Here is a 24,017-nt window from a genome sequence, read left to right as displayed (position 1 = left end):
GACCTGAGCGAAAGGCAGTCACGTAACCAACTGAGCCACCCAGGCGCCCTTAAACCACATTTAATCTCCAAATAAGGCAAATGGCAAAGTCACACTTCTGCCTAACATAATACAACTATCCTGCATACAACCGAAAACATGCTGTCTCCTGATAAGATGATGCAAAGTCTTTGGGTGATGTTCACCCTTCTCCTTGATACCCTGTAACTTAAATACTCTGCTAGAAAGTTAATGATTATTGGATGCCTGGGTGGCTCAGTTGGTTAAGCTGCCTTCGGCTCAGGTCATGATCTCAGAGTCTTGGGACTGAGTCCCACCTCCGGCTCTCCGCTCGGTGGGCAGTCGGCTTCTCCCTCTCTCTCTCAAATAAATAAATAAATCTTTAAAAAAAGAGAAATAGAAATATTTGCCCCTCACACACATAACTCGTATGGACTGAAATGTGTCATCCTCAAATTAATGTGTTGAAGCCCTAACTCCCAATGTACTATATTTGCAGAAAAGACCTTTCAAGAGGTAAGTAAGGTTAAATGAGATTATAAGGGTAGGGCCCTAATCCAACAGGACTGATGTCCTTGTAAGAAGAGTAAGAGACAGGGGGCACCTGGGTGACTGAGTCAGTTAAGCGACGGACTTGATTTTGGCTCAGATCATGATCTCAGGGTCATGGGATTGAGCCCCACCTTGGGCTCTGTGCTCAGTGCAGTCAGCTTGGGATTCTCTCTCTCCCTCCTCCTCTGCCCCTCCCCTTGCTCACGCTCTAAATAATTAAATGAGTAAAATCTTATTAAAAAAAAGAAGAGGAGGAGGAAGAGAAACCAGGAATACAGACACACACACACACACACACACACACACACACAGGAAAGGCCATGTGAGGACACACCAAGAAGGCCACCATCTGCAATCCCAGAAGAGAATTCTCACCAGAACCCAACTGCAGGGGCCAAAGGCAGGCCGCCTCAAAATGTGCCACTTTGGGGCGCCTGGGTGGCTCAGTCAGCTAAGCATCTACCTTTGGCTCAGGTCATGGTCTCAGGGTCCTGGGATCAAGCCCTGCATCAGGCTCCCTGCTCAGTGGGAAGCCTGCTTCTCCCTCTCCCATCCCCCCTGCTCTGTTCCCTCTCTCGCTGTGTCTCTGTCAAATAAGTAAGTAAAATCTTAAAAAATAAATAAATAAAATATAGAAATTATTCTTACATTCATGGACTAAACAAACAGGTAGCCAACTAGTTTGCCAATCCCTGGTCTAGGTGATCACATCGGTCTCTTAATGGGTCCTGCTCCATCCTCTTCCTCAAATGCTCTTTAGATGTTCCTAAGCCTGATTATATCATTCCCTACTATATTTTTTGACTTAAACTCAATTAATTAATATATACTCTATTATTGATGTCAGAGGTACAGGTGTGTGATTCATCAGTCATATATAATACCCAGTGCTCATTACATAGCCCTCCTTAATGTCCATCACTCGGTTACAGCATCCCTCCCCCCACCTCCAGCAACCCTCAGTTTGTTTCCTATGATTAACAGTCTCTTATGGTTTGTCTCCCTCTCTGGTTTCATCTTGTTTTATTTTTTCCTCTCTTCCCCTATGATCCTCTGTTTTGTTTCTTAAATTCCACATATCAGTGAGATCATATGATAATTGTCTTTCTCTGATTGACTAATTTTGCTTAGCATAATATCTTCTAGTTCCACCCACATCGTTGCAAATGTCAAGATTTCATTTTCTGATGGCTGAGTAATATTCCAGTGTGTGTGTGTGTGTGTGTGTGTGTGTGTGTGTGTGTGTGTGTACATATATACCACATCTTCTTTATCCATTCATCACTCGATGGACATCTGGGCCCTTTCCATAGATTGGCTATTGTGGACATTGCTGCTATAAACATTGGGGTGCACGTGCCCCTTCGGATCACTCCATTTGTATCTTTGGGGTACATACCCAATAGTGCAATTGCTGGGTTGTAGGGTTTCAACTTTTTGAGGAACTTCCATACTGTTTTCCAGAGTGGTTGCACCAGCTTGCATTCCCACCAACAGTGTGGGAGGGTTCCCCTTTCTCCGCATCCTCACCAACATCTGTCATTTCCTGACTTGTTAATTTTAGCCATTCTGACTGGTGTAAGGTGGTATCTCATTGTGGTTTTCATTGGCATTTCCCTGGTGCCAAATGATGTTGAGCATTTTTTCATCTGTCTGTTGGCTGTTTGGATGTCTTTGCAGAAATGTGTGTTTATGTCTTCTGCCCATTTCTTTTTTTTGTTTTTTTTTAAGATTTAATTTATTGATTTGACAGAGAGACACACGGCGAGAGAGGGAACACAAGCAGGGGGAGTGGGAGAAGGAGAAGCAAGCCTCCCGCCAAGCAGGGAGCCCCATGCAGGGCTCGATCCCAGGATCCTGGGATTACGACCCAAGCCAAAGGCAGACGCTTAACTACTGAGCCAGCCAGGTACCCCTCTTCTGCCCATTTTTTCACTGGATTATTTATTTTAGGGTGTTGAGTTTGATAATTCTTTATAGATTTTGGATACTAGGCCTTTATCTGACATGTCATTTGCAAATATCTTCTCCCATTCTGTCGGTTGTCTTTTGGTTTTGTCCACTGTTTCCTTTGCTGTGCAAAAGCTTTTTGTTTTGATGACGTCCCACTAGTTCACTTCTGCCCTTGTTTCCCTTGCCTCTGGAGACACGTCTAGCAAGAAGTTGCTGTGGCCCAGGTCGCAGAGGTTGCTGCCTGTCATTCCCCACTTTGAAACTCCTGAGCGGCTCCACTGCCTTTAGTATAAAACCCAAACTCTTTAGCAGGACGGAGACCTGTATAATCCTGCTCCAACCTACCTTGTAGCATCATCTCTATCTATGCCTGCACCAATCTATGCATAGTCCCCAGCAGACATCAGGCTTCTTCATGCTTGCTGCCTTTTTTCCTTACTGCCTGGCCATTTTTCAAAACTGAATTCAAGTACTATCTTTTTATGATGACATATATTTTTTTAACCATCAGATTTTTTTTTAGTTCATACCAACCCTCCATTTAATCTAGAAACAAACAAAAAAATTTGAATGAAGTGTTACTAAAACACTAACCGAATCATTCTACCATAAAATTAGTACGTGCATTTCAAGTTTCCACTGCCGGGAATTTTGTTCAGATCAGTTTAATCATAAATAGCACACTATAATAGAGCATAGGAACACATGTCCTTAGATGTGATCCTTGCCCCTTATCCTCCAACATATGTCAGAATAAATCTTACAATTCCTCTGGGCTCTGAAACCCAAGTGACCCCATCCGAATCCCTGGAAGTAAAAGAGATGCCTTGTCACACAACTTTCTATAAGTTGCAATAAAACAAAGCCCAACTTTTCTTACCTTTTTATAGAAAACGGCCAGTCTTGGGACTTCTAGGAATTTTTACGAGTTTGTTTATCAAACACATTTTGTAAGAACTGACTACACAAAAAGTCCCTTTGGAATTTGGTCCACAACTTCACTTAACAGGTTGGAAATTTAAAACCTTAAAGTAAAGGAGGATGTGGAGAATCCCTAATCCTAACATGTAATTACTAAAGGGATATACAAATATACCAACAAGTTTTGCTTACGCAAGGTACAAACTATAAAAGGGATATGCTTTGAGTAAAAACAAAGCACTAGCTGATATCCTTTGTTTTGTGAGCACCATAGCTCAGATGAAGCGAGACCTGAATTGGCTGTCTACTCCTGCGACCAAAAAAAATTGAAGATAAAAAAAAACTTAATTTGTCTTATTACATATTTTTCCAGCCATTAATGGAGATGTAATTATGAAAGATTAAAAGTGCCTTGAAAGGGGGTTGAAAGGGGTGCCTGGGTGGCTGCGTCGGTGAAGCGACTTCCCTCAGCTCAGGTCATGATCGCAAGGTCCTGGGATCGAGCCCCGCATTGGGCGCCCTGCATTGGGCTCCCTGCTCAGCATGGAGTCCGCTTCTCCCTCTCTCTCTGCTGCTCCCCCTGCTTGTGCTCGCATGCTCTCTGTCAAATAAACAAATAAAATCTTAAAAAAAAATTTTTTTAAAGGGGGGTTGAAATAGCAGCCATCAAAGCAATATTCAAGCATGATTTCAAGGATGCTTTCAGCTTTAGAGCTAGTCTTTTTTTGTCAAACAAAATCTTCACAACTTCATCAAAAACCTCATCAGAAGGAGTGTCCGCCTGGCTCAGTACGAAGAGCACGCATCTCTCTTTTTTTTTTTTTTTTTAAGATTTGATCTATTTGTCAGAGTTGAGAGAGAGTCAAGCAGAGGGAGAGGCAGACTCCATGCTAAGCAGGGAGCCCAGTGTGGGGCTCGATCCCAGGGCTCTGGGATCGTGGCCTGAGCAGAAGGCAGAGGTTGAACGGACTGAGCCACCCACGTGTCCCAGAGCCTGCAACTCTTGATCTCAGAGCTGTAAGTTCGAGTCCCACCTTGTTTGTAGAGATTACTTAAAAAATAAAATCTTAAAAACAAGAAAATAGAATAAAGGGGTGCCTGGGTGGCTCTGTGAGTTGAGCGTCTGCCTTAGGCTCAGGTCCTGATCCCAGGGTCCTGGGATCGAGCCCCACATCAGGCTCCCTGCTCAGCATGGAGTCCGCTGCTCCCTCTGTTTGTGCTCTCTCTCAAATAAATAAAAATCTTAAAAAAACAAAGAAAACAATAGAAAAAAAGACGCGCCTATGGGGCACCTGGCTGGCTCAGTGGGAAGATCATGGGACTCTTGTTCTGGAGCTTGAGCCCCATGCTGGGTGTAGAGATTACCCCGGGATCACGACCTGAGCCAAAGGCAGACGCTGAACTTCTGAGACACCCAGGCGCCCCTTTAATGTACTTTTCAATGAGTTCACCGCCCTGTGAATCTGGGTTCTTCCTTTTCATCACGAAGTTCTCCTGCAGGAGGGCGTGTGTGGCCATATTTCTCGCTGATGCGGGCACACTGAGTCCCCACGCCGGCATGGGGACCGCGGAGCGCGAACACCACCAGCGGTTTCAGAGGCGGTGAGGACAGAGGAGGAGCGCCCGGGGCGGCAAGGGGATGGGGCCCAGGGCATGCGGCAGCCTGCAGCCATAGCGGTTCAGCTTCAGCGCTTCTGGGCCAGACCCTGAGGGAGCTGACAGCTGCAGGGTATGATGATATTTGATACTCTTAACTGATTTCCCTCCAAGATAGAAGTCCCTCCTTTCTACTCCTGCTGTATCTTGCACACACTCTCACCACAGTTACGTAATATCTTAAGGCGCTCATCCGTTCACATGGCTTCTTTTCTATACTACATTATAAAATGCTTTGGTACAGGGAGCATGCATAATTCGTTTCTTTCTCCTAGCACTTGACATTTCAGACATGCTTAAGAGATATGTGTTGAGTGAATGAATTAATGGATTCCCTAAAATATAACTTGCATAGAGAAAATAAAGTGGCAAACATTTATGGAGTGTTTCCAATATGCCATGTCCACATCTGATCAGTTTGTATGTATGATAATTCTCACTTCTTGTTACTCATATGAAGGAAAACGAGGCATAGAAATGAGAAACCACTTGTCACATAGCGACTGGGTAGAATCAGGCTGGCAGGAGCACCTGGCTGGCTCAGTCCCTAGAGCATGCAACTCTTGTTGTCCGGGTCCTGAGTTCAAGCCCAATGTTGGGAATGGGGCTACTTAAAAAAAAATTTTTTTTTAATAAAAATTCAGGCTATCTTAACTTCATGTCTGAAACATAAAAGAAATTGACAATGGTCTAAGGGACATTGGATTTTGAGATTCTGAGCATTTAACAAAAATGCAAGCTGGCCTCCTTGGGTGCTGGAAGTGGCTGATCTCTTCATTTGGGTGGCTGTCAGTTGATTTGTATACATAAGTAAAAAATTCGTCAAGCTGTACAACTTGAGATTTTTCATTATATGGAAGTTATTTCTCAATTTTAATTTAAAAAATAGCTTTGCCTCATCTTCTGGCTGTAACTCTCAGTACTACATTCAACAAATGCTTCCTTAAATTTGAATTCCTATGGTGCCTGACTGGCTCAGTCGGAAGGGCATGCAACTCTTGGGGTTGTGAGTTCGAGCCCCATGTTGGGCATAGACATTACTTAAAAAAAAAAAATCTTAAAAAAAAAGAATTCCTTTTTCAAGATCACACTATTTGCCTTAGCATGGAACTCTTACACAATTAAATTTATTTATTCCTGGGGGCGCCTGGGTGGCTCAGTCGGTTAAGCGTCTGCCTTCAGCTCAAGTCATGGTCCCAGGGCCCTGGGATCAAGTCCCTCATCGGGCTCCTTGCTCAGCAGGGAGTCTGCTTCTCCCTCTGCCTGCCATTCTCCTCTGCTTGGGCTCTCTCTCTCTCTCTCTATCTCTCTGACAATAAGTAAAATCTTAAAAAAAAAATTTATTTAGTCGTGGAACACAGGACCGTCTTGTTCCCTCTTCCTCTATTCCTTTTATAATATTAGAATACTCTGATGTTGGACGTCTGGGGGGCTCAGATGGTTAAGCATCTGCCTTCGGCTCAGGTCATGCTCCCAGGGTCCTGGGATCGAGTCCCACAGCAGGCTCCCTGCTCAGAAAGGGGCCTGCTTCTTCCTCTCCTTCTGCTGCTCCCCCTGCTTGTGCTCTTTTGGTGTCTCCGTCAAATAAATAAATAAAATCTTTAAAAAAAAAAAAAGAATACTCTGATGTGAAGTAAAGTATTTAGGTGTGGTATTTTGAGGGTTAACAGCTTTATTTCATCCCAGTACCAGCTAATTAGAGCAACCACTAAGGTGCTAGATTTTTCCATTTTCCACCCCCCCCAACCACCACCTCCACTTGCCTTAGCCCCTTCCACCACCTACTTTTTCCAAGTTCTTTCTCCTGCTCTCACACCTACTGAGAAACCATGGAGCCTGTTCTCTTCGGGGCCAATTATATCACATTGTTCCAGGGCAATTTTATACTTTGCTAAATTTTGGTAGACATTCCTAGGTGTTCCTCCCCTCCCTGGAGGCTTGTCCAAATAGGGGTGAAAAGGAATCCCTTTTTACATTGGGTCAAAGATCCCTTGAGGGTAGGGTGGGAAAGAGGCAGTAACGCCTTAATATCAGTAGTGTTTCTCAGGGTCAAGGGCTCTTTGACAATTCAGTTTACCCTTGGAGGTCTCCACAGGGAGACCTTAGAATTTGCTACACATAATAATTTAGTTCTTAAATAGTAAAAGCCTTTAGTTAAACTTTGACAAATACAAAACAGAATCACAGGGAAGTTGTTCTTTGGGGATTTTTTTCTTTTTGAGAATTCTTGTAATTCCCCAATTTCCTGAATATCAGTGTTTTAAACATAAGAGCAAATTCATTAATTCAATAAATATGTATGAGATTTTTTAAAAGATTTTTTTTAAAGATTTTATTTATTCATTTGAGACACAGAGATACAGAGAGAGAGAGAGAGAGAGAGAGCATGAGCAGTGGGAGAGGCATTGGGAGAGGGAGAAGCAGACTCCCCGCTGAGTCAGGAGCCCGATGTGGGGCTCGATCCCAGGACCCTGGGATCATGACCTGAGCTGAAGGCAGATGCTTAACCATCTGAACCACCCTGCTGCCCCTTAAAGATTTTACTTATTTATTCATGAGACACAGAGAGAGAGAGAGAGAGAGAGGCAGAAGGAGAAGCAGGCTCCCAAGGAGAAGGGAGCCCGATGCGGGACCCGATTCCAGGACTCCGGGATCATGACCTGAGCTGAAGGCAGACGCTTAACCATCTGAGCCACCCAGGCGCCCAGTGAGATTTTTTTTTTTTTCCTGCAACTAAGCACTGTAGTCTCTCTAAGAGCAATGGTTCTCAGACTTCAGAATGCACAAGAATTACAGATTCCTATAAGACAGATTCTTGGGTCTCACTCCCAGAGATTCTGATTGACTAGTCTGAGGTTAACATCGAGCCCATGATTTCGATTTCTAACAAGCTCTCAGGGGATGCTGATGTTGCCAGAAAGGACTATACTTTGAATAACATGGCATTAGGTTATAGTAACAAACCAGGCCTTGAAGGAGTTATTATTCCAAACACAAATACGTATAACTAAAATGCACAGTGACCACTGCTATGGGAAGATTTAGACACAGAAGGGAAATACTTAATTCACTGGGAGAAGGGGACTGTGGAAGGTGACAACTGATCCGTGTCTTAAAAGATAACTAAGGGGGGAGAAAACTTAAAAAAAAAAAAAAAAAAGACAACTGAGAATGAACCAAAGAAAGGGGGGCCAAGCAGTCAGGAAAGAGGGGATTGTTTGGGTAGAGCAATTTGCCAAAGCTCAGAGCCGACTTGAGAGTTAGGAAGAGAGTGCGCTTCCTTAGACAACACTGAAGCAGAGGGATGGTGGGGCTGAATTTAAAGCAGATCACTCCAGGGGCTCCTGCGTGGCTCAGTTGGTTGAGTGTCTGCCTTCCGCTCAGGTCATGATCCCGGCACGAAGCCTCGGGCTCGCATCAGGTCAGGCTTGCATCAGGCTCGTGTGTGTGGGCTCCCTGCTCAGCGGGGAGTCCGCTTCTTCCTCTCCTTCTGCCCCTCCCCCAGCTTGTGTGCTCTCTTGCTCTAATAAATAAAATCTAAAGAAAGAAAGAAAGAAAGATCACTCTGGTACACAGTTGGTTCAGTCTGTGGAAGGCTTACTGGAAGTGTCCAGAGGTCTGGGCAAGAGATGTTACCTGACCGAGGACCGAGGGAGTGGTGGTCAACATTCAGATGGCAGCCTGGAGAAGTGTTGGAAAGTAAGATCATTGTGACAGAGCTGACTAGAAGTTTGGTTGGTGGAAAAAGGGATCAATGATGTCTCACATATTTTGTTGGGTGGATTTTTTACTGAACTTCAAAACTTCTGCTCATGGTAAAGTCACTGATGAACAAAGAGTGGCCATGAATAAATTATTTGAACTGGATGACGGATACATTAGAAGGGTTTAGCATATTGACCAGTATGTTAAGTGTGAAGATTTTTATAAGTTTCTTTTAGGGGAAAAATGTGTGGTTTTGCTATTGTAGCTATAACAGGCAAAGTAAGTGGAGAATATGCTTTTGTAATTCCATTTGTAATCTCTATCAGAGCAGCTTTGATGGCTGTGTCATTCATCTGGATAACACAGGTAAATTGAGAGTAATCTATTTCCCAGAGGGGCCAGAAAGATTAGAAGAGCTTCAGGCTCACTGAATTTAGTTTAGCGGACTTGAGGCAAAGAGCATTGCTGCTTTTTAAAGATTATTTTGTATATTACATTTGAAATGCAATTTAATATTTAAATGTAAGGAAATGGCTCCTACGCTGTATTTGCTTACAAAGACCTAGGTCTCATTTAAACCCATTCCTTCATCAACAAATAATGATCAAATATCTACTGTCTTCTAGTGCCTTTCCAGACAGTTTTTAAACAAAGACATGCTAAAGAATCACCTGGAGAACCTTTTTTTAAAAAAGATTTTATTTATTTATTTACTTGAGAGGGAGAAAGAGCACAGGGCTTGGGGGGGGGCGAAGCAGAGGGAGAGGGACAAGCGGACTCCACACTCAGTGCAGAGCGGACCTGGGGCTCAATCCCACCACCCTGAGATCATGACCTCGAGCCCAAATCAAGAGTTGGACACTCAACCGACTGAGCACCAGGTGCTCCACCTGTAGAACTTTTATTTTTTATTTATTTTTAATTTTTTAAAAAAGATTATATTTATTTATTTGAGGTAGAGTGAGAGAGAGAGGGAGCGAGAGAGTGAGAGAGAACAGAAGCAGGGCGAGTAGCAGGCAGAGGGAGAAGCAGTCTACCCGCTGAGCATGGAGCCTCAGGCAGGGCTGGATCCCAAACCTCTGGGACCATGACCTGAGTTAAAAGCAGACGCTTAACTGACTGAGCCACTCAGGCGCCCCTGGAGAAGTTTTTAAACAGATCCTCAGTCACCCCCACCAGAGATTACTATTCAGTAGTTCTGTGGTAAAGCCCACCCATTTATGTCCGGAACAAGCTCACAGGTGATGCTGATGATGGCGGCCAATGGTCCACACTCTTCTAGGGGTAGGGATACTACACTGAACAAAACTGGCAAAAATGAAAATAATTGCCCTCACATAGCTTATACACACACACACACACACACACGCACACGCACACACACACACACACGATTTTTATTTGTTAAGTTTTTATTCTTTATTTCAGTAAACTCTACACCCAACATGGGGCTTGAACTCACAACCCCAAGATCAAGAGTCACACTCTCTGATGACTGAGTCAGCCAGAGCCCCATCACATAGCTTATATTTTAACAATTCTTTTAAAGTTTATTTATTTTAGTAATCTCTACGTAGACCCAACATGGGGCTCAAACTCACGACCCTGAGATCAAGAGTCACACACGCTTCCCACTGAGCCCGCCAGGCACCCCTCAGCTTATGTTTTGGTTGTAGGGAAATAGAAGCTGACAGACAGATGATAGAAATATAGATAGATGAGAGATAATATATATTGTGCAAGACGGTGACAAGAGTTGTAAAGAAAAATCAAGAGGAAAAGGATAGGGAGTGGGAGACATTATTGAGAAGGTAATATTAAAGATGGAAAGGAGGGCGCCTGGGTGGCTCAGTCCTTAAGCGTCTGCCTTCGGCTCAGGTCATGATCCCAGGGTCCTGGGATCGAGCCCCGCATCAGGCTCCTTGCTCATCAGAGAGCCTGCTTCTCCCTCTGCCTCTGCCCCTCCCCCGCTCGTGCTGGCTCTCTCAAGGGCTCTCTCTCTCTCAGGGGACCTCTCACGCTTTCTCTCTCAAATAAATAAATAAACCCTTAAAAAAAAATAAAGATATAAAGGAGATGAGAGATCAACCCAGATATATTTCGGGGGGAGAACAGATCAGCGAGAGATAAGAGTGATAGTAACAACCCTGATTCAGGAGATTTTCTGGCTTGTTCCAGGATTGGCAAGGAGGCAGTTTCATGAGGGTGGAGAACACAAGATGACAGCTTGGAGGTTAAGTACAAGGCCACAAAAGGGTTCAGGTAATCCAGAACTTCGTCTTGTTACTCTAAATGTGAGAACACTGAAAAACGATTTGGAGCCAAGGAATAGCTTGATAGGGCTTGTCTTCACAAAAATTCCTCTGGCCAGTACTTTAAGACTAGATTATAGGAAGGCTAGGGTGCAAACAGGGAGACCCGTTTGGGAGGCTATTGGAATAATCCAAGGGATAGATAGATGTGATGTGGAAAGAGTGGTAATCTTGGAGATGTCAGCAAAGGTCGAGTGCAGCTTGGGTTGGCACACTTGCCAGAGGTCACAGGTAATCTCAAGCCCCCAGCTCTCCTGTGACGCAGGCAATAATAAAATATATGAATGTCCTTTAAAAGAAAGAACCATTTCTTGCTACTCTACTGGTTCTCCAAGCCCTAGTTCATGTGATCAAAACTCACTCCAAGAATTGAAAAAACACTGGAGGACACAAAAGATTAAAAGAAATAAGCAACTGTATTCTAGACATTTTGAAGGCACAGACAATAAAGTGGGAATTAAGGTTTTGACCTGAGCACCTAAAAAGATGGAATTGTCATACAGTGAGATGGAGAACACTATAGGAAGCACCCATTTAATATTTCAATATTCATTTGAAATGTTCATTTTGTGATGCCTTTCAGAAACCCAAATGGGGATGTTAGGTAGGCAGTTGAATATATGAGATTGAGTTCGGGGGAATAGGTCTGGGCTAAAGACGTACATTTAAAGGTCAAAAGCATAGAGTTGCGGGGCCACCTGGGTGGCTCAGTTGGTTAAGCATCTGACTTATCTCAGGGTCCTGGGATCTGACCCTGCATCAGGGCTCCCTGCTCAGTGGGGAGTCCGCTTCTCCTCTGCCCCTCCCTCCACTTGTGGGCACTCGCTGTCTCTCAAATAAATAAAATCTTTTAAAAAAGGAAGAAAGAAAGAGAGAGAGAGAAAGAAAAGAGGTTTGAAAACGAAGCTTTGGTACACTCTGACTTTTAGATGTCAAGGGTGGGGGCCGGCAGTTGAGAAGAACCAGGAAGGAGACAGAGAGAGATTAGCAGGTGGAACACCAATAGGGTATAAATTAAGTAAAGGAGATTTAATTCTAAATGTGCAGGGATGGGGCGCCTGGGTGGCTCAGTCCTTAAGCGTCTCCCTTCAGCTCAGGTCATGATCCCAGGGTCCTGGGATCGAGTCCCGCATCAGGCTCCTTGCTCGGCGGGAAGCCTGCTTCTCCCTCTCCCACTCCCCCTGCTTGTGTTCCCTCTCTCACTGTCTCTCTGTCAAATAAATAAAATCTTTACAATCAATAAAATAAAAAAATAAAAAATAAAAAAATAAATGTGCAGGGGTTTTTTGTTTTTGTTTTTGTTATACTATTTGTGGTCACTTCGTTACATTTCAGGTCTCTCAACCCTATTTTCCAATAACCCATCATTTTCTCTAAGACACTGACACCGACTTGGCCAAAAATGTTCATTCGCTGGAATTCGCATCCCCCCTGCTCTCAACATTTTTTCCATCTTGGCTCAGTCGAAAATCCTCCAAGTAGTCTTTTCTGATTCCCCTCCCTGGCCATACCTTCCCTTGTTTGTTCTCCCTTAGCATCTAGTACGTACCTCTTTTTTTGTTTTTTCTTATGTTCAGTACTCATCACATAACACTGTAACTGTCTTTTTGGTCTATTTTGATGTACTTTAGGAAACGGCTAGCTCCTCAAAAGTGGAGATGTTTTTTAATTATTTGTTTTCTCTCTGGCGCATGATAGGCACTCATGAACTATTAGTTGAATAAGCAATAAATAAATAAATAGTTCCTAGCAAATAAATGTTAAAAATCACGAAATAGATCTATAAACACCCACATGTTTGTACACATAGGGAGAAGAAACAGTGACTTAAAGATTGGGTTTATTAGGTAGAATGAAACAATGTAAAGAAGAGAGAAGCAAGAACAGACTTACAGGAGAATTAAGTGAAAACAGGTGAATACCTCTCGGTTTGGATACACTTGAGTAAACGCGATGGAGAATGGGTGAAGGGTAAAAATAGTGATAAATCAATAACCGATCTGATGATCCAAGCAGTGAAAATTTATGATAAATTTGATAATGCCACATTTGATCTGTACACTCTGCCTGAAAATCGAGGGGCAGTGAAGTCTATATTAATACTCATGACGATTGTCACTTCCTCCTTACCCTGACAGGTCAGCAAAATCTGATGCAAAGTTAGGACACCTGTGCTCTTAAAAGATCATATTGCCTAATGTGCATTTCTTACCTTTAAGTGAGGAATAGATCTTTTCCGAAAAATATTTTTCATTTTTAATATTTAGCTCTTTTTTTTCTTCTCCCTTCTGGCTGATGCTCCTAGGAAAACAAAATCTAAAATCACTTTTGCATTTGCAGCCCTGGACTCTAAGCACCTTGTAACACACCCCTCCTCCACCCACAGAGCCCACACCCCAACAAATCCAAGGTCTCTGACACCTTCCTAAGCATTCTCTCAACCTTATTCAAATTGCTTTCCAGGGCAAAGAATGTAGTAAGTTTGCCTTCTAGCTACCAGCCCCCTTCCCTTTGGTCTTCCACTCCAGAGGCTCTGACCCTAGATACAATGAGGCACAGGTGGGGGATGGGGGAGAATTTGGCCCAGGTTTTCAGGCAAAGACCCCCGTCAACAAAGAACAAAGCCTCCGGTACCTGCGGTTTAGAGAGCGGGCAAACTAAGGTCTTTGGTGCCCTTGACTGCACTCATTTACCAACTGTGCCAACTGAAAGCCAGGAAGTCAAGTTTTCTGCTTTTTAATTTACTTTTCCCCCAGTTTTATTGAGAAGTAATTGACATACGGCACTGTATTAGTTTAAGGTGCGCCAACACAATGGACTAATAGACGGAGATGTTGCAAAAGGATTACCACAGTAAGTTTAGTTCACTCCATCCATCACTCACGTTCTCCCTTTAAAGGACTCATACTCTGTAATGAGACGGAGACGGTCGGCCTGAGCGCAATGTATTTCCACCCACCTCTTCCTTGACACTCGTGTTCCTACTCTTTTCCCTTCCGGAATGATGGTCTGAGAAGACAAAGAAAAGACTACAAAGAATCGATCTCCGTGCTTTGGTCCCGGCAATCCTCCTATGCTCACGGATTGGCATCCTTAAGAACGAATATCTCTTTCTAGAAGCAAAGCCAGCAGTTCTAGGTGGAGACCCAAGGAGCAGAGTGCATGGAGGATTAGTCAGGCTTGCATCTCCGGAAAATACACCGTTGGAATGTGCTAAGGGTTTACTTGGAGGAGTGGGAGACTGGAAAAGAGGAAGAAATCTTAGGTTTCTCGGATATTGAATTTGAGAGTGGGGAGGAAAATGGAAAGCTGCAGACTGTTATCTTTGTCTATAAATATGTTCATGCTGAAACCCAACCATGAAAACTGGGCCTTGGGAAAACATATACAAATAACAAAAACAAAAAACGAAAAAAATTTGAGAGCAGGGATAGAGTGGGGTTGCAAGACATAACAGAAATGCCAGGCCAGAGAAAGAAAAGTTGATTTAAAAGAGAGCCAGGTGGGGGTGGGGGAAGAAAGGCCAGAAGAAGAGGTTTGCTTAGGAAGAAGAGATAGGAGGGCCCAACACGGATTCTAAAAGGAACTTGTCACAAACGCTTTGGCAAGACCCTTTACAGGAGTATCATTTGCTTAGGGGATGTTCTTCTTGACCTCCCTCTTTTCAACTGGGTTGGTTTACAGGTCAAGAAATTTCATTATTGGGGCGCCTGGGTGGCTCAGTCGTTAAAGCGTCTGCCTTTGGCTCAGGTCATGATCCCAGGGTCCTGGAATCAAGGCGCACATCAGGCTCCCTGCTCAGCGGGAAGCCTGCTTCTCCCTCTCTCACTCCCCCTGCTTGTGATCCTGCTCTCGCTGTCTCTCTCTGTCAAATAAATAAGCAAAATCTTAACAACAACAACAAAAAATCCTTTAAAAAATTTAAAAAAAAATTTCATTATTTTACATCTAGGAATGTCCCAGATAAAATTAGAAGGGGGTGCTCTCAATCTATCATGTTGTTCACTGGATTAAAATAGTAATCACAACAAAGGTCAATTTCAAACTTGGGAGATCATAAACGTAGGATAAAGAAAATTTCTCTTAAGGCCCTCATTTGTAGATCACTGGTGTTGTCAACTATTATGAGCATTTAGTCTTTATTTCCTTAGTTTTTAGAGCCATGAAGAAAGAGGCACAGATGAGGAAACTGAGCCAAGAGTCTATCCAGCAATGGGTATATAGAAACTGCTTACAAATTTCCCATACTGATGGCAGAAGCATAATTACCTGCAGGGCACAAAGTCATCAGGTCAGCAGGCTGCCACTCCTTTCCTCTGGCCTTTGTTAAAAAGGAGACAACAGTCCTGGGGGAAAGACTTGTCTGTCTGTCTCTCTGAAAGCTAAAAAACAGTAAGAAGGTCTTGAAAACAAGTACTAGTTTTGATATCAACTGACACCTTAGCAACATACAATATGTGTCTTAATGTGACCTTAGGGGGACTTGAAGAGGAAAACAGAGCCACTGGTTCATGTTCCGCCAGCACCAGGTCAATTTTGAGACCCTAAGGGGTCTTAAATCAAGATATTGTTTTAGTGGAAGGTTCAATCACCTGAGGTAGCCTCAGGTGCATCTTTGATTTGAAAAGATGGAAACGCAGTGAACCCAGAAATATGTAATTGTTGGGTTTCCCTTTTCTTAAGGTTCTGTGGCCCCCGTTTCCCCGTTCCCCACCCAGTGTGGACTACCCGGCAGCTACCTTTTACATTACAATGGCCTTGGTGAGACTGGCAGACAGGATTAACTGAGAATTCGCAAGGGTGTGTGTGGGCGTGGGGCAGCCAGGAGGGGCGGGCCTGAGGATGGTGGAGCCTTCCTTATAAATCTAGAGCCTCCAAAATTTTCTCCTCTGGCTCCATTGGGCTGGTTGGCTCTTACTGTTGCAGTGGTGACGCACTTCATCCTGTCTTTCTCAGACTCCTAACATCTGGAGGGCTTCCTACTCTCCTCAGCTCTTCCACCTAGATCCATAAGCCTGGGCCTTTCTTGCAATCTCGCTCTTTTTTTTTTTTTTTTTTTCCATCTACCCTCAACTCACCAACATGAGTGCCGATTCACCTCTGCCCCAATGCCTGCCTGGCCCCGAAGCACCCAGTTCTAGGGACTCTTCAATGCCTGAGATTTATGGGCCTGAAGAAAATTATGCGTCCCTGCAAATGTCATCTGCTGAGACACCCCACGCGGAGACCGGTAAGGGGAAAGGAATCCTCAAAAAGCTGCTTTCCTTGAGGGAAAGTGAAAGGCGAAGGAGGGTCAGGGTCCTTCGTTTCCCTCGTGAGCAATTATAGTCCATTAATACGAGCGGGTGTCCTCAGTTAACCCTCTCAGCACCTGTCTCGGTTGTAAGTTGGTGGCGGGTGCCCGTTCACCTGTCCCAGGTGTCAGTCAAGAGACAAGGGCCCCAGGATGCGGGCATTTCGGCTGTTCCCTGGGTATGGGAGGGCTTACGTGCACAGGCGCTGTGGAAACGCAAATGTGATGTGATAAATGAGCTGATGTCTAAATCTTCACGCAGTGCTGAGGACACGGTAACGGTGTTAAGTGCTAAGCCAGAAGTCCTAGCATCACAGCTGGGGTAGGGGATGCGATTAGCATCCCCTTTTTGATTAGTCTTTTTTCACGGGGTGCCAGAAATGGCGTGGCTAATGATGAATCTCACCTTACTGAAACGTTTTGCCTTTGTACGACAGTAGAAACCGGCTCTTCTCCCACTCCTTGGCTCTGTGGGTGTTAGTCACCGGGGCAGTTCTGAGTTTCTGGGAGCCTCCTATGCCCACGTCTCTCCTACATCCTGGGGAAATGTTCGTCCCATTTTATGGTAGATAATTCTAGAAGGTTTAATCTGCTGACAGTCAAAGTGGCTAGAGCCCAAATTTGTGAAACCCGGTTTGGCTTCTAAATGGTAACCACGGGTGGGGGGTGGGGTGGGTGCTCAGGACAGTGTAAAGGCAGTACATTTTTGTCAATCCGTCGGGCAGCAGTTGTTAAATATGAAAATGTAAACTTTCACCATTTCTTAAGGTTTGTGGTAACTATCATTTTTTAAGATTTATGGTACAGATAAAGACTTAAAAATAGTTTACATGATGATTACCCCTAAAACTAAGCTGTGGGGAAGGACTAAGTAAGCAACTACTTTATTGGAATGTTAGATTCTAATGTTACCCTGTTTTCCTAAACTTCATATTGATGGCCTTTCTTTAATTTCAAACCTTGAAAATACAGCGCTGGATTGTGAGAAGTAGCTTGGGTATGAGCAAGTAGGCATAAGCAAGTGGGCACGCCCTCCTCAGCAAGCCAAGTGCAAGTTTTGTAGAGATTATTTTTAGGAGATGCTCCACTAAACTCCTTGGTCTAGCCCCATTTTCTTTCCTTCTAGGTCTACTCACAAGAAGCATAAAATTGTGAAATTTCGCCACGGAATAAAGACTAGGGGAGAGCTGAAGTTGAGCGTGGGAAATAAATACCTCAGTGCTACTAAGAGTTTAAGTGGCTACCAAATCTAGGCCATATACAGAAAATGAATTTTTTTTATTTTTTGTTTTTTATTTTTATTTTTTTATAGGAAATTAATTTTTGGTTAGACGGTCAATACACGCCAGGTCCTGTGCTAGACAACTTTCTCTGTCACTTTGCTTTAATCAGTGAAGGAACTCCCTCTGTGAGGGAGAGAAATACTTTAGAAAAGAGGGTCCCACAGCTAGTAAAGACAGAGTCTGAAACGAAAGCCTATCGGAATTCCCAGTTCGTGCTACTCCTGGTATTTGGAACTGGGCAGTAGTCAGCCGTGGATTTTAAAGGGTCCCCAGAATCTGATGTAGGTGAGGATTAATTTTACAAAAAGGAGTCCAGTGATCACTTCCACCTTTCTGAGCAGCCACAGTGTAGGCTCTTGAGCATCAATTTGCAGTAAAAATCTTTTGCCAAAGAGGTTCGAGGGGTACCTGGCTGGCTCAGTTGGTGGAGCATGTGACCCTTGATCTCAACAATGTAAAATTAGAGCTCCATGTTGGGTGGAGATTACTTAAAAATAAGATCATTAAAAAAAAAGGGTTTGAGTCTCCTCTGCTTCCCAGCGGGTAGGCTGTTGGCCATGTCCATTGGATGTGAAATGGTGACAACTAGTACACTTAGTGGGTTGGCATCATCCGAAGATGAGCAAAGAGTGCAGGGTCCCGGAAGAGTTTTTACTACCTAATTCTAAGGTTGTGAGGACTTTAAAAATGCTGTGAAAACAATGAATTTGCGAATATGATTGAGCATCTGCAAAGCTTTAGAGAAAAGTGTTGTTTTATTCCCCACAGTCTCTCCTCTTCCTGCATCCATGGATCTGCGTGTTCAGGACAGCCCCGACTCCTCCACCAGTCCCAGGGTAAAAGTACCACCCACTTCTGGGGAGGAGAGAACAGTGAGGAAGGAAGATACGGCCCAGGGCAAGAAACAGAAGATCAGGACCGTGTTCTCTCAGGCCCAACTCTACGTCCTCAATGATCGATTTCAGAGACAGAAATACCTCAGTCTCCAGCAGATGCAAGAACTTTCCAACATTCTGAACCTTAGCTATAAGCAGGTAGGATGTGTTTTGTACTCCTTGCAGTGACAAATGAAAAGCTCCTTTGCAGATGAGCATTACTAACATCTGTGTGCTCTGTGTTTGTGTACCCCCTACAAATAATTTTAATATGAAAGTGGGTTCTTTCTAACATTTCATGACCATCTTTTTTTTTTTTCTTTTTCCTAAGCTTTTTATTTATTTGACAGAGAGAGGGCACAAGGAAGGGGGATCGGCGGGCAGTTGCGAGCGGATGAGGCAGGCTCCATCCCTGGACCCTGGGATCCTGACCTGAGCCCAAGGCAGACACTTGACGACAGAGCCACCCAGGCGCCCCTCGTGACCATCTTTAAATGTTCTCTTTAATTATGCCATAGTTTATTTGACCACTTCTCCCTGTTGCACAAGCTAAAATGGCAAAAAGTTTTCCGATTTCTCCTTGATCAGAGGAGGTCTATATATTTCCATCTTCCAGGTTAGGAGAGTCCTTAACCAATGCTGCTTCTCATTAAAATAAAAAAATGGAATCTTTTGTTTGTCTGTGTACAGTTGATTACTAATGAGGTTAATAATTTTTCATATTCTTGCCTAATAGTCAGATATTTTATGGTTTTCTATCACTGGTGTCATACTTAGAGATAAGTCCTACATTCCATAATTTTATAGTGTGTGGGTGTGTACACCTGTACATACCTAATCTGGTCCTTCTCAATCTCATTTCTCATTAACGGTTTATAAATCATCTGGAAATTGAAGTTTTGTGGGCTGTTATATAACTTGATAATTTCTAAATAGTTCTAGTGGTATATTTTATAATTCGTGAGTTAAAATTACCACCATTATCCCATTAAATACAGAAGTGTGCTTAGGGGTGCCTGGGTGGCTCAGCTGGTTAAGCAACTGACTTGGGCTCAGGTCGTGATCCCAAAGTCCCGTGGTTGAGTCCCGCACTGGGATCCCTGCTCAGCGGGCAGTCTGCTTCTCCCTCTGACCCTACCCCCTCTTGTGTTCTTGCTCTCGCACTCTCTCAAATAAATAAAATTAAAAAAAAAAAGGAGTGTGTTTATGGGGGGAGGTTTTTTTACTGCAAAGTAAACTTTTAACTGACTAGCAGCATGGCTCAACTATGAAAAGGGGGATGGGAAGACATCTACACGTGAACTTTCTACTGAGTAGATAAGTAGCGTATCTTCTCTAACTGGTTAGCTGTATTAAAGCAGCCAACTGACTTGAGGGGCTTTGAGATTCATTCACAGAAATTTGTTTCCAGATTGCAGAAAGGACTCTAGAAGGTTTCATCTTGTTCCTGAGCTTTAGATACTGTCGGGAAAAAAATGTTCACGATATTCTTTGATCCCTGGTACATCCACACGACTGGTATTTTATGTTTTCCTGTCACTTTTTTTTTGGGTAGGTGAAGACCTGGTTCCAGAACCAGAGAATGAAATGTAAGAGGTGGCAGAAAAACCATTGGCCAAAGGAGAGCAAGAGTGTGACTCAGGTGATGGTAAGCTTTTATCTTTCTGCTTTCTTTTCACTGACTTCTTAGTTTTGTTCGTTGCTAAACCATACAACCCCAACCACACACGATTCTGATTTTCCTCCGAGCTTTTCAGTTAATCTGCTATTCCTTTTCAGAACAGCACAGCAACTGCACAATACCCAGGCTTCTATTCCTACCACCAGGGATACCTGAGGAACACTTCTGGAAACCTTCCACTATGGAGCAACCAGACCTGGAACAGCCAGTCTTGGAGCAACCACTCCTGGAACGGCCAGTCTTGGGGCAACCACTCCTGGAACGGCCAGTCTTGGGGCAACCATTCCTGGGCCAGTCAGACCTGGTGCCCCCAAGCCTGGAACAATCAGCTCCAGAACTGTGGAGAGGAATCCCTGCAGCCCCAGATCCAGTTCCAGCAAAATTCCATCAGCGATTTGGAGTCCATCTTAGCAACTTCTGGGGAAAGCCATAGTGTAATACAACAATCCGCTAAGTATTTTAGTACCCAGCAAATAATGGATTTGTTCCCAAATTACTCTGTGAACATAGAGCCTGAAGATGTGTGACGATGAGTATATTATTCGATCTCAATTTGGGTGGTGGCTGTATTACTTCTAGGCTTTGTCTTCTAGGGTCCTCTATAGATCTCGGCCTCGATATTCTGTTTCCCATTGTTCTTATTGTGTCCACTGAGGGGGTACGATTGGAGTCAAAGAGGTTTCAGGAGCGGTGGCTGCTCTGGACAACATGAGAAAAGGTGTTTCTGGCTATAGGTGACTAGATACAATCCTAATGTGGATCTCTTTAGGCTCTAGAATCTAACCTCAAGAATAGGAAGTGAAGATACAAAGACGTGTGATGAAGGATAATTTGTATTTTCTGAGATTGTGAGGCTTTTTTTGTTAATAACCTCAATTACTACCGGAGAGGGGTTAAGCTATCGTATTCTTCATTGATTTCCTCTGTCCCTTGTGATGTTTTACTAGCACTGTTAATTTGTTCATTATTCTAGGATTTGTAGAAAGATGTTTTGTATTTTAATGTATCATGATAATAGTACCCGTTTGGCTGATTGGTTTATAGGTTTAAGTACAAATAAATAAAGTACCCACTTTACCCTTTGTTGTCTCTACCCTGATTTCACCAGTAGTTCAGGGATTAAAAACTGGATTAAATATGGGTTGTTTTGTTGTTAAAGATTTTATTTACTTGAAGAGACAGTACAGGCCGAGGCATAAGGAGAAGCCATTTTCCCGCTGAGCAAGGAGCCCGCAGGTCTACCCATATCAGGCAGTAACGGTAACAAGGCAGGGTCCCCTGTCCCTTGCCAGAGTGGTGTCCGAAAAAGCCAGCTAAAGGGCGCCTGGGTGGCTCAGTTGGTTGGGCAACTGCCTTCGGCTCAGATCATGACCCTGGAGTCCCAGGATTGAGTTCCGCATCGGGCTCCCTATCCCGTGGGGAGTCAGTTTCTCCCTCTGACCCTCCTCCCTCTCGTGCTCTCTTGTCTCTCTCTAATAAATAAATTTCAAGGGTGCCTGGGTGGCTCAGTTGGTTAAGCGACTGCCTTCGGCTCAGGCCATGATCCTGGAGTCCCGGGATCAAGTCCCACATCGGGCTTCCTGCTCGGCGGGGAGTCTGCTTCTCCCTCTGACCCTCTTCCCTCTCGTGCTTTCTATCTGTCATTCTCTCTCTCTCAAATAAATAAAATCTTAAAAAAAAAATAAATTTCAAAAAAAAAATCTTAAAAAAAAAAGCCAGCTAAAACAGCGGGCTAAAAGAAGATCCAGACTCCTAGCTATTATACAAAAATAACCTAGGTTTCAATGGAATATCACCCAGCAAACTATGAATTACAAATTCTCAAAATTAAAAGAAACATACATGCCAATATCAAGATAAAAGAAATGTTAAAATTATTTGACAGATTTTTAAAAGATCTTTTAACGATTTTACTCACTTGAGAGTGACAGAGCTAGTAAAACAGACAAGCAGGGAGGAGAGGGAGAAGCCGACTCCCCGCTGAGCAGCGAGCCTGATACAGGGCTCAATTCTAGGACCCTGGGATCATGAAGACGCTTAACCTACTGAGCCACCCAGGCACCCAGCATGGGTCTCTACACCCTTTTAATGTGTGGGGGGAACAATTAACTGAAATTTCTCTAGCCATTGGGTGGCTGCTATCTTAGAAATGAGGAAAGGAAAGGTAACTAAGTATACTTAGTTGCTAGGTGACTGATAATTAAATCTGATCTGATTTATTTCCCTTATGTGTGTAATAGTATTGGAAGAACAAAATTTGTGGTTATTTGCAGTTAAAAGTTGGGGCAGGGAAGTGATAGACCTCTTAGGTTTCAAGAGTCTTAAATGTAGGGCAGCCAGGGATGAGGCAAATAACCGAAGGTAGAGGGCGCTAAAGAAGGGGGGGGAAGGTCAGCTGATGTAACTCACATACAGGGAAGGTTATGTGTCCACCCTTGGGTACAATTGTACTTTGCCAGAAAGACCTATGTTGAAATAAGCTCATTTTAAGACAATTTTTATTTTTTTTTAAAGAGTTTATTTGACAGACAGCGAGAGGGAACACAAGCAGGGGGAGTGGGAGAGGGAGCAGCAGGCTTCCCACTGAGCAGGGAACCCGATGCTGGGCTCAATCCCAGGACCCTGAGATCATGACCTGAGCCAAAGGCAGAAGCTTAACGACTGAACCACCCAGGTGCCTGACATTTTTTATTTAAGACCTTTTGTAAATGGCAGGTTTTATTAAAAAAAAAAAAAAGGACCTTGTTAAATTTACAGACCAACTACAAAGCACAATTTAATGTGTTTTAAAGTATAAATCTATTAATATATTAATGTTAACATAAACAGGATGAGAGACAAATATGTAAGTTCTGAGGCAAGTTTGAAATAGGCTTTTTTATCCAGGTAAGTTATGTTCTCACCTTAGAAGAGGCTGGCGAGCCAGGCATCTGTGAATGATAGGAATCCTTTTTTTCTACTATCTTCCCATCCTGGCTCGCCCCCAGATTGATCTGGTTGAGCGCACTTTCAGTCAGTCGGCCTTCCTGCCCCACAGGAACGTCCACTTTCCGAAGCAGCAGAGGGTAACCAACCAGGCAGTTTTTCTGGCCCTTTCCCTCATGGTTCCCCCAATTTTCCAATGTTGTGAAACCTCACCCAATCAAATTAGACATCTGACAGAAGAAATTGGGGATAATTTTTGCCAAGACCTAAGGACAACACAAAAGCCTATTCAACTGTCAGCTCTTTGAGTTTTGTGCCAAGCCCTTTATTATGAACAGATAGATAATAAAAACAGAAAGCATTGATCCAATAACTAAAATAGTACATGAAATCACTTCTAAATCCCCACATTTTAGTTTTATAATTCAACCAGATTTGAGTGTGACATTTTAAGAACGTAGCATCTCACTGTTCTGCCACCAGGCTTTTTCATTATGTTTTAAATGTACTGAGTGAAGGAAAAATTCCTTTAAGAGATTAGAGGGTTTCATTTATTTATTTATTTATTTATTTTTAAGGATTTTATTTATTTATTTGACAGAGAGACACAGCCAGAGAGGGAACACAAGCAGGGGGAGTGCGAGAGGGAGAAGCGGGCTTCCTGCCAAGCAGGGATCCTGATGCGGAACTCGATCCCAGGACCGTGGGATGATGACCTGAGCCAAAGGCAGATGCTTAATGGCTGAGCCACCCAGGCACCCCTGTTTTTTGGGTTTTTTTTAATTGTATGTCACTGGGCACCTGGCTTAGCTTAGTTGGTGGAACACTGACCTTTGAACTCAAGAGTCATGAGTTAATACC

General features: G+C 43.5%; 1 protein-coding gene across 1 annotated transcript; it reads left to right on the top strand.

Annotated features, from left to right (window-relative positions):
• Positions 1-16,181: 16,181 nt before the first annotated feature.
• LOC148163692 (homeobox protein NANOG-like) lies at positions 16,182-20,802 on the top strand. Its single transcript, XM_088025545.1, has 4 exons — positions 16,182-16,329; positions 18,444-18,709; positions 20,106-20,192; positions 20,330-20,802. Exons 1-4 carry the CDS (start codon positions 16,182-16,184, stop codon positions 20,756-20,758), a joined length of 930 nt encoding a protein of 309 aa, XP_087881671.1. The 3' UTR covers positions 20,759-20,802.
• Positions 20,803-24,017: the final 3,215 nt, after the last annotated feature.

The sequence above is a fragment of the Eumetopias jubatus genome, unplaced genomic scaffold (assembly GCF_037043125.1).
Source record: "Eumetopias jubatus isolate StellerSeaLion01/CBP00866 unplaced genomic scaffold, mEumJub1_p1.0 scaffold_8, whole genome shotgun sequence".
Lineage (NCBI taxonomy): Eukaryota > Metazoa > Chordata > Mammalia > Carnivora > Otariidae > Eumetopias > Eumetopias jubatus.
Note: the sequence above shows the minus strand (reverse complement) of the source record. Positions and strands in the feature narration are given on the sequence as shown.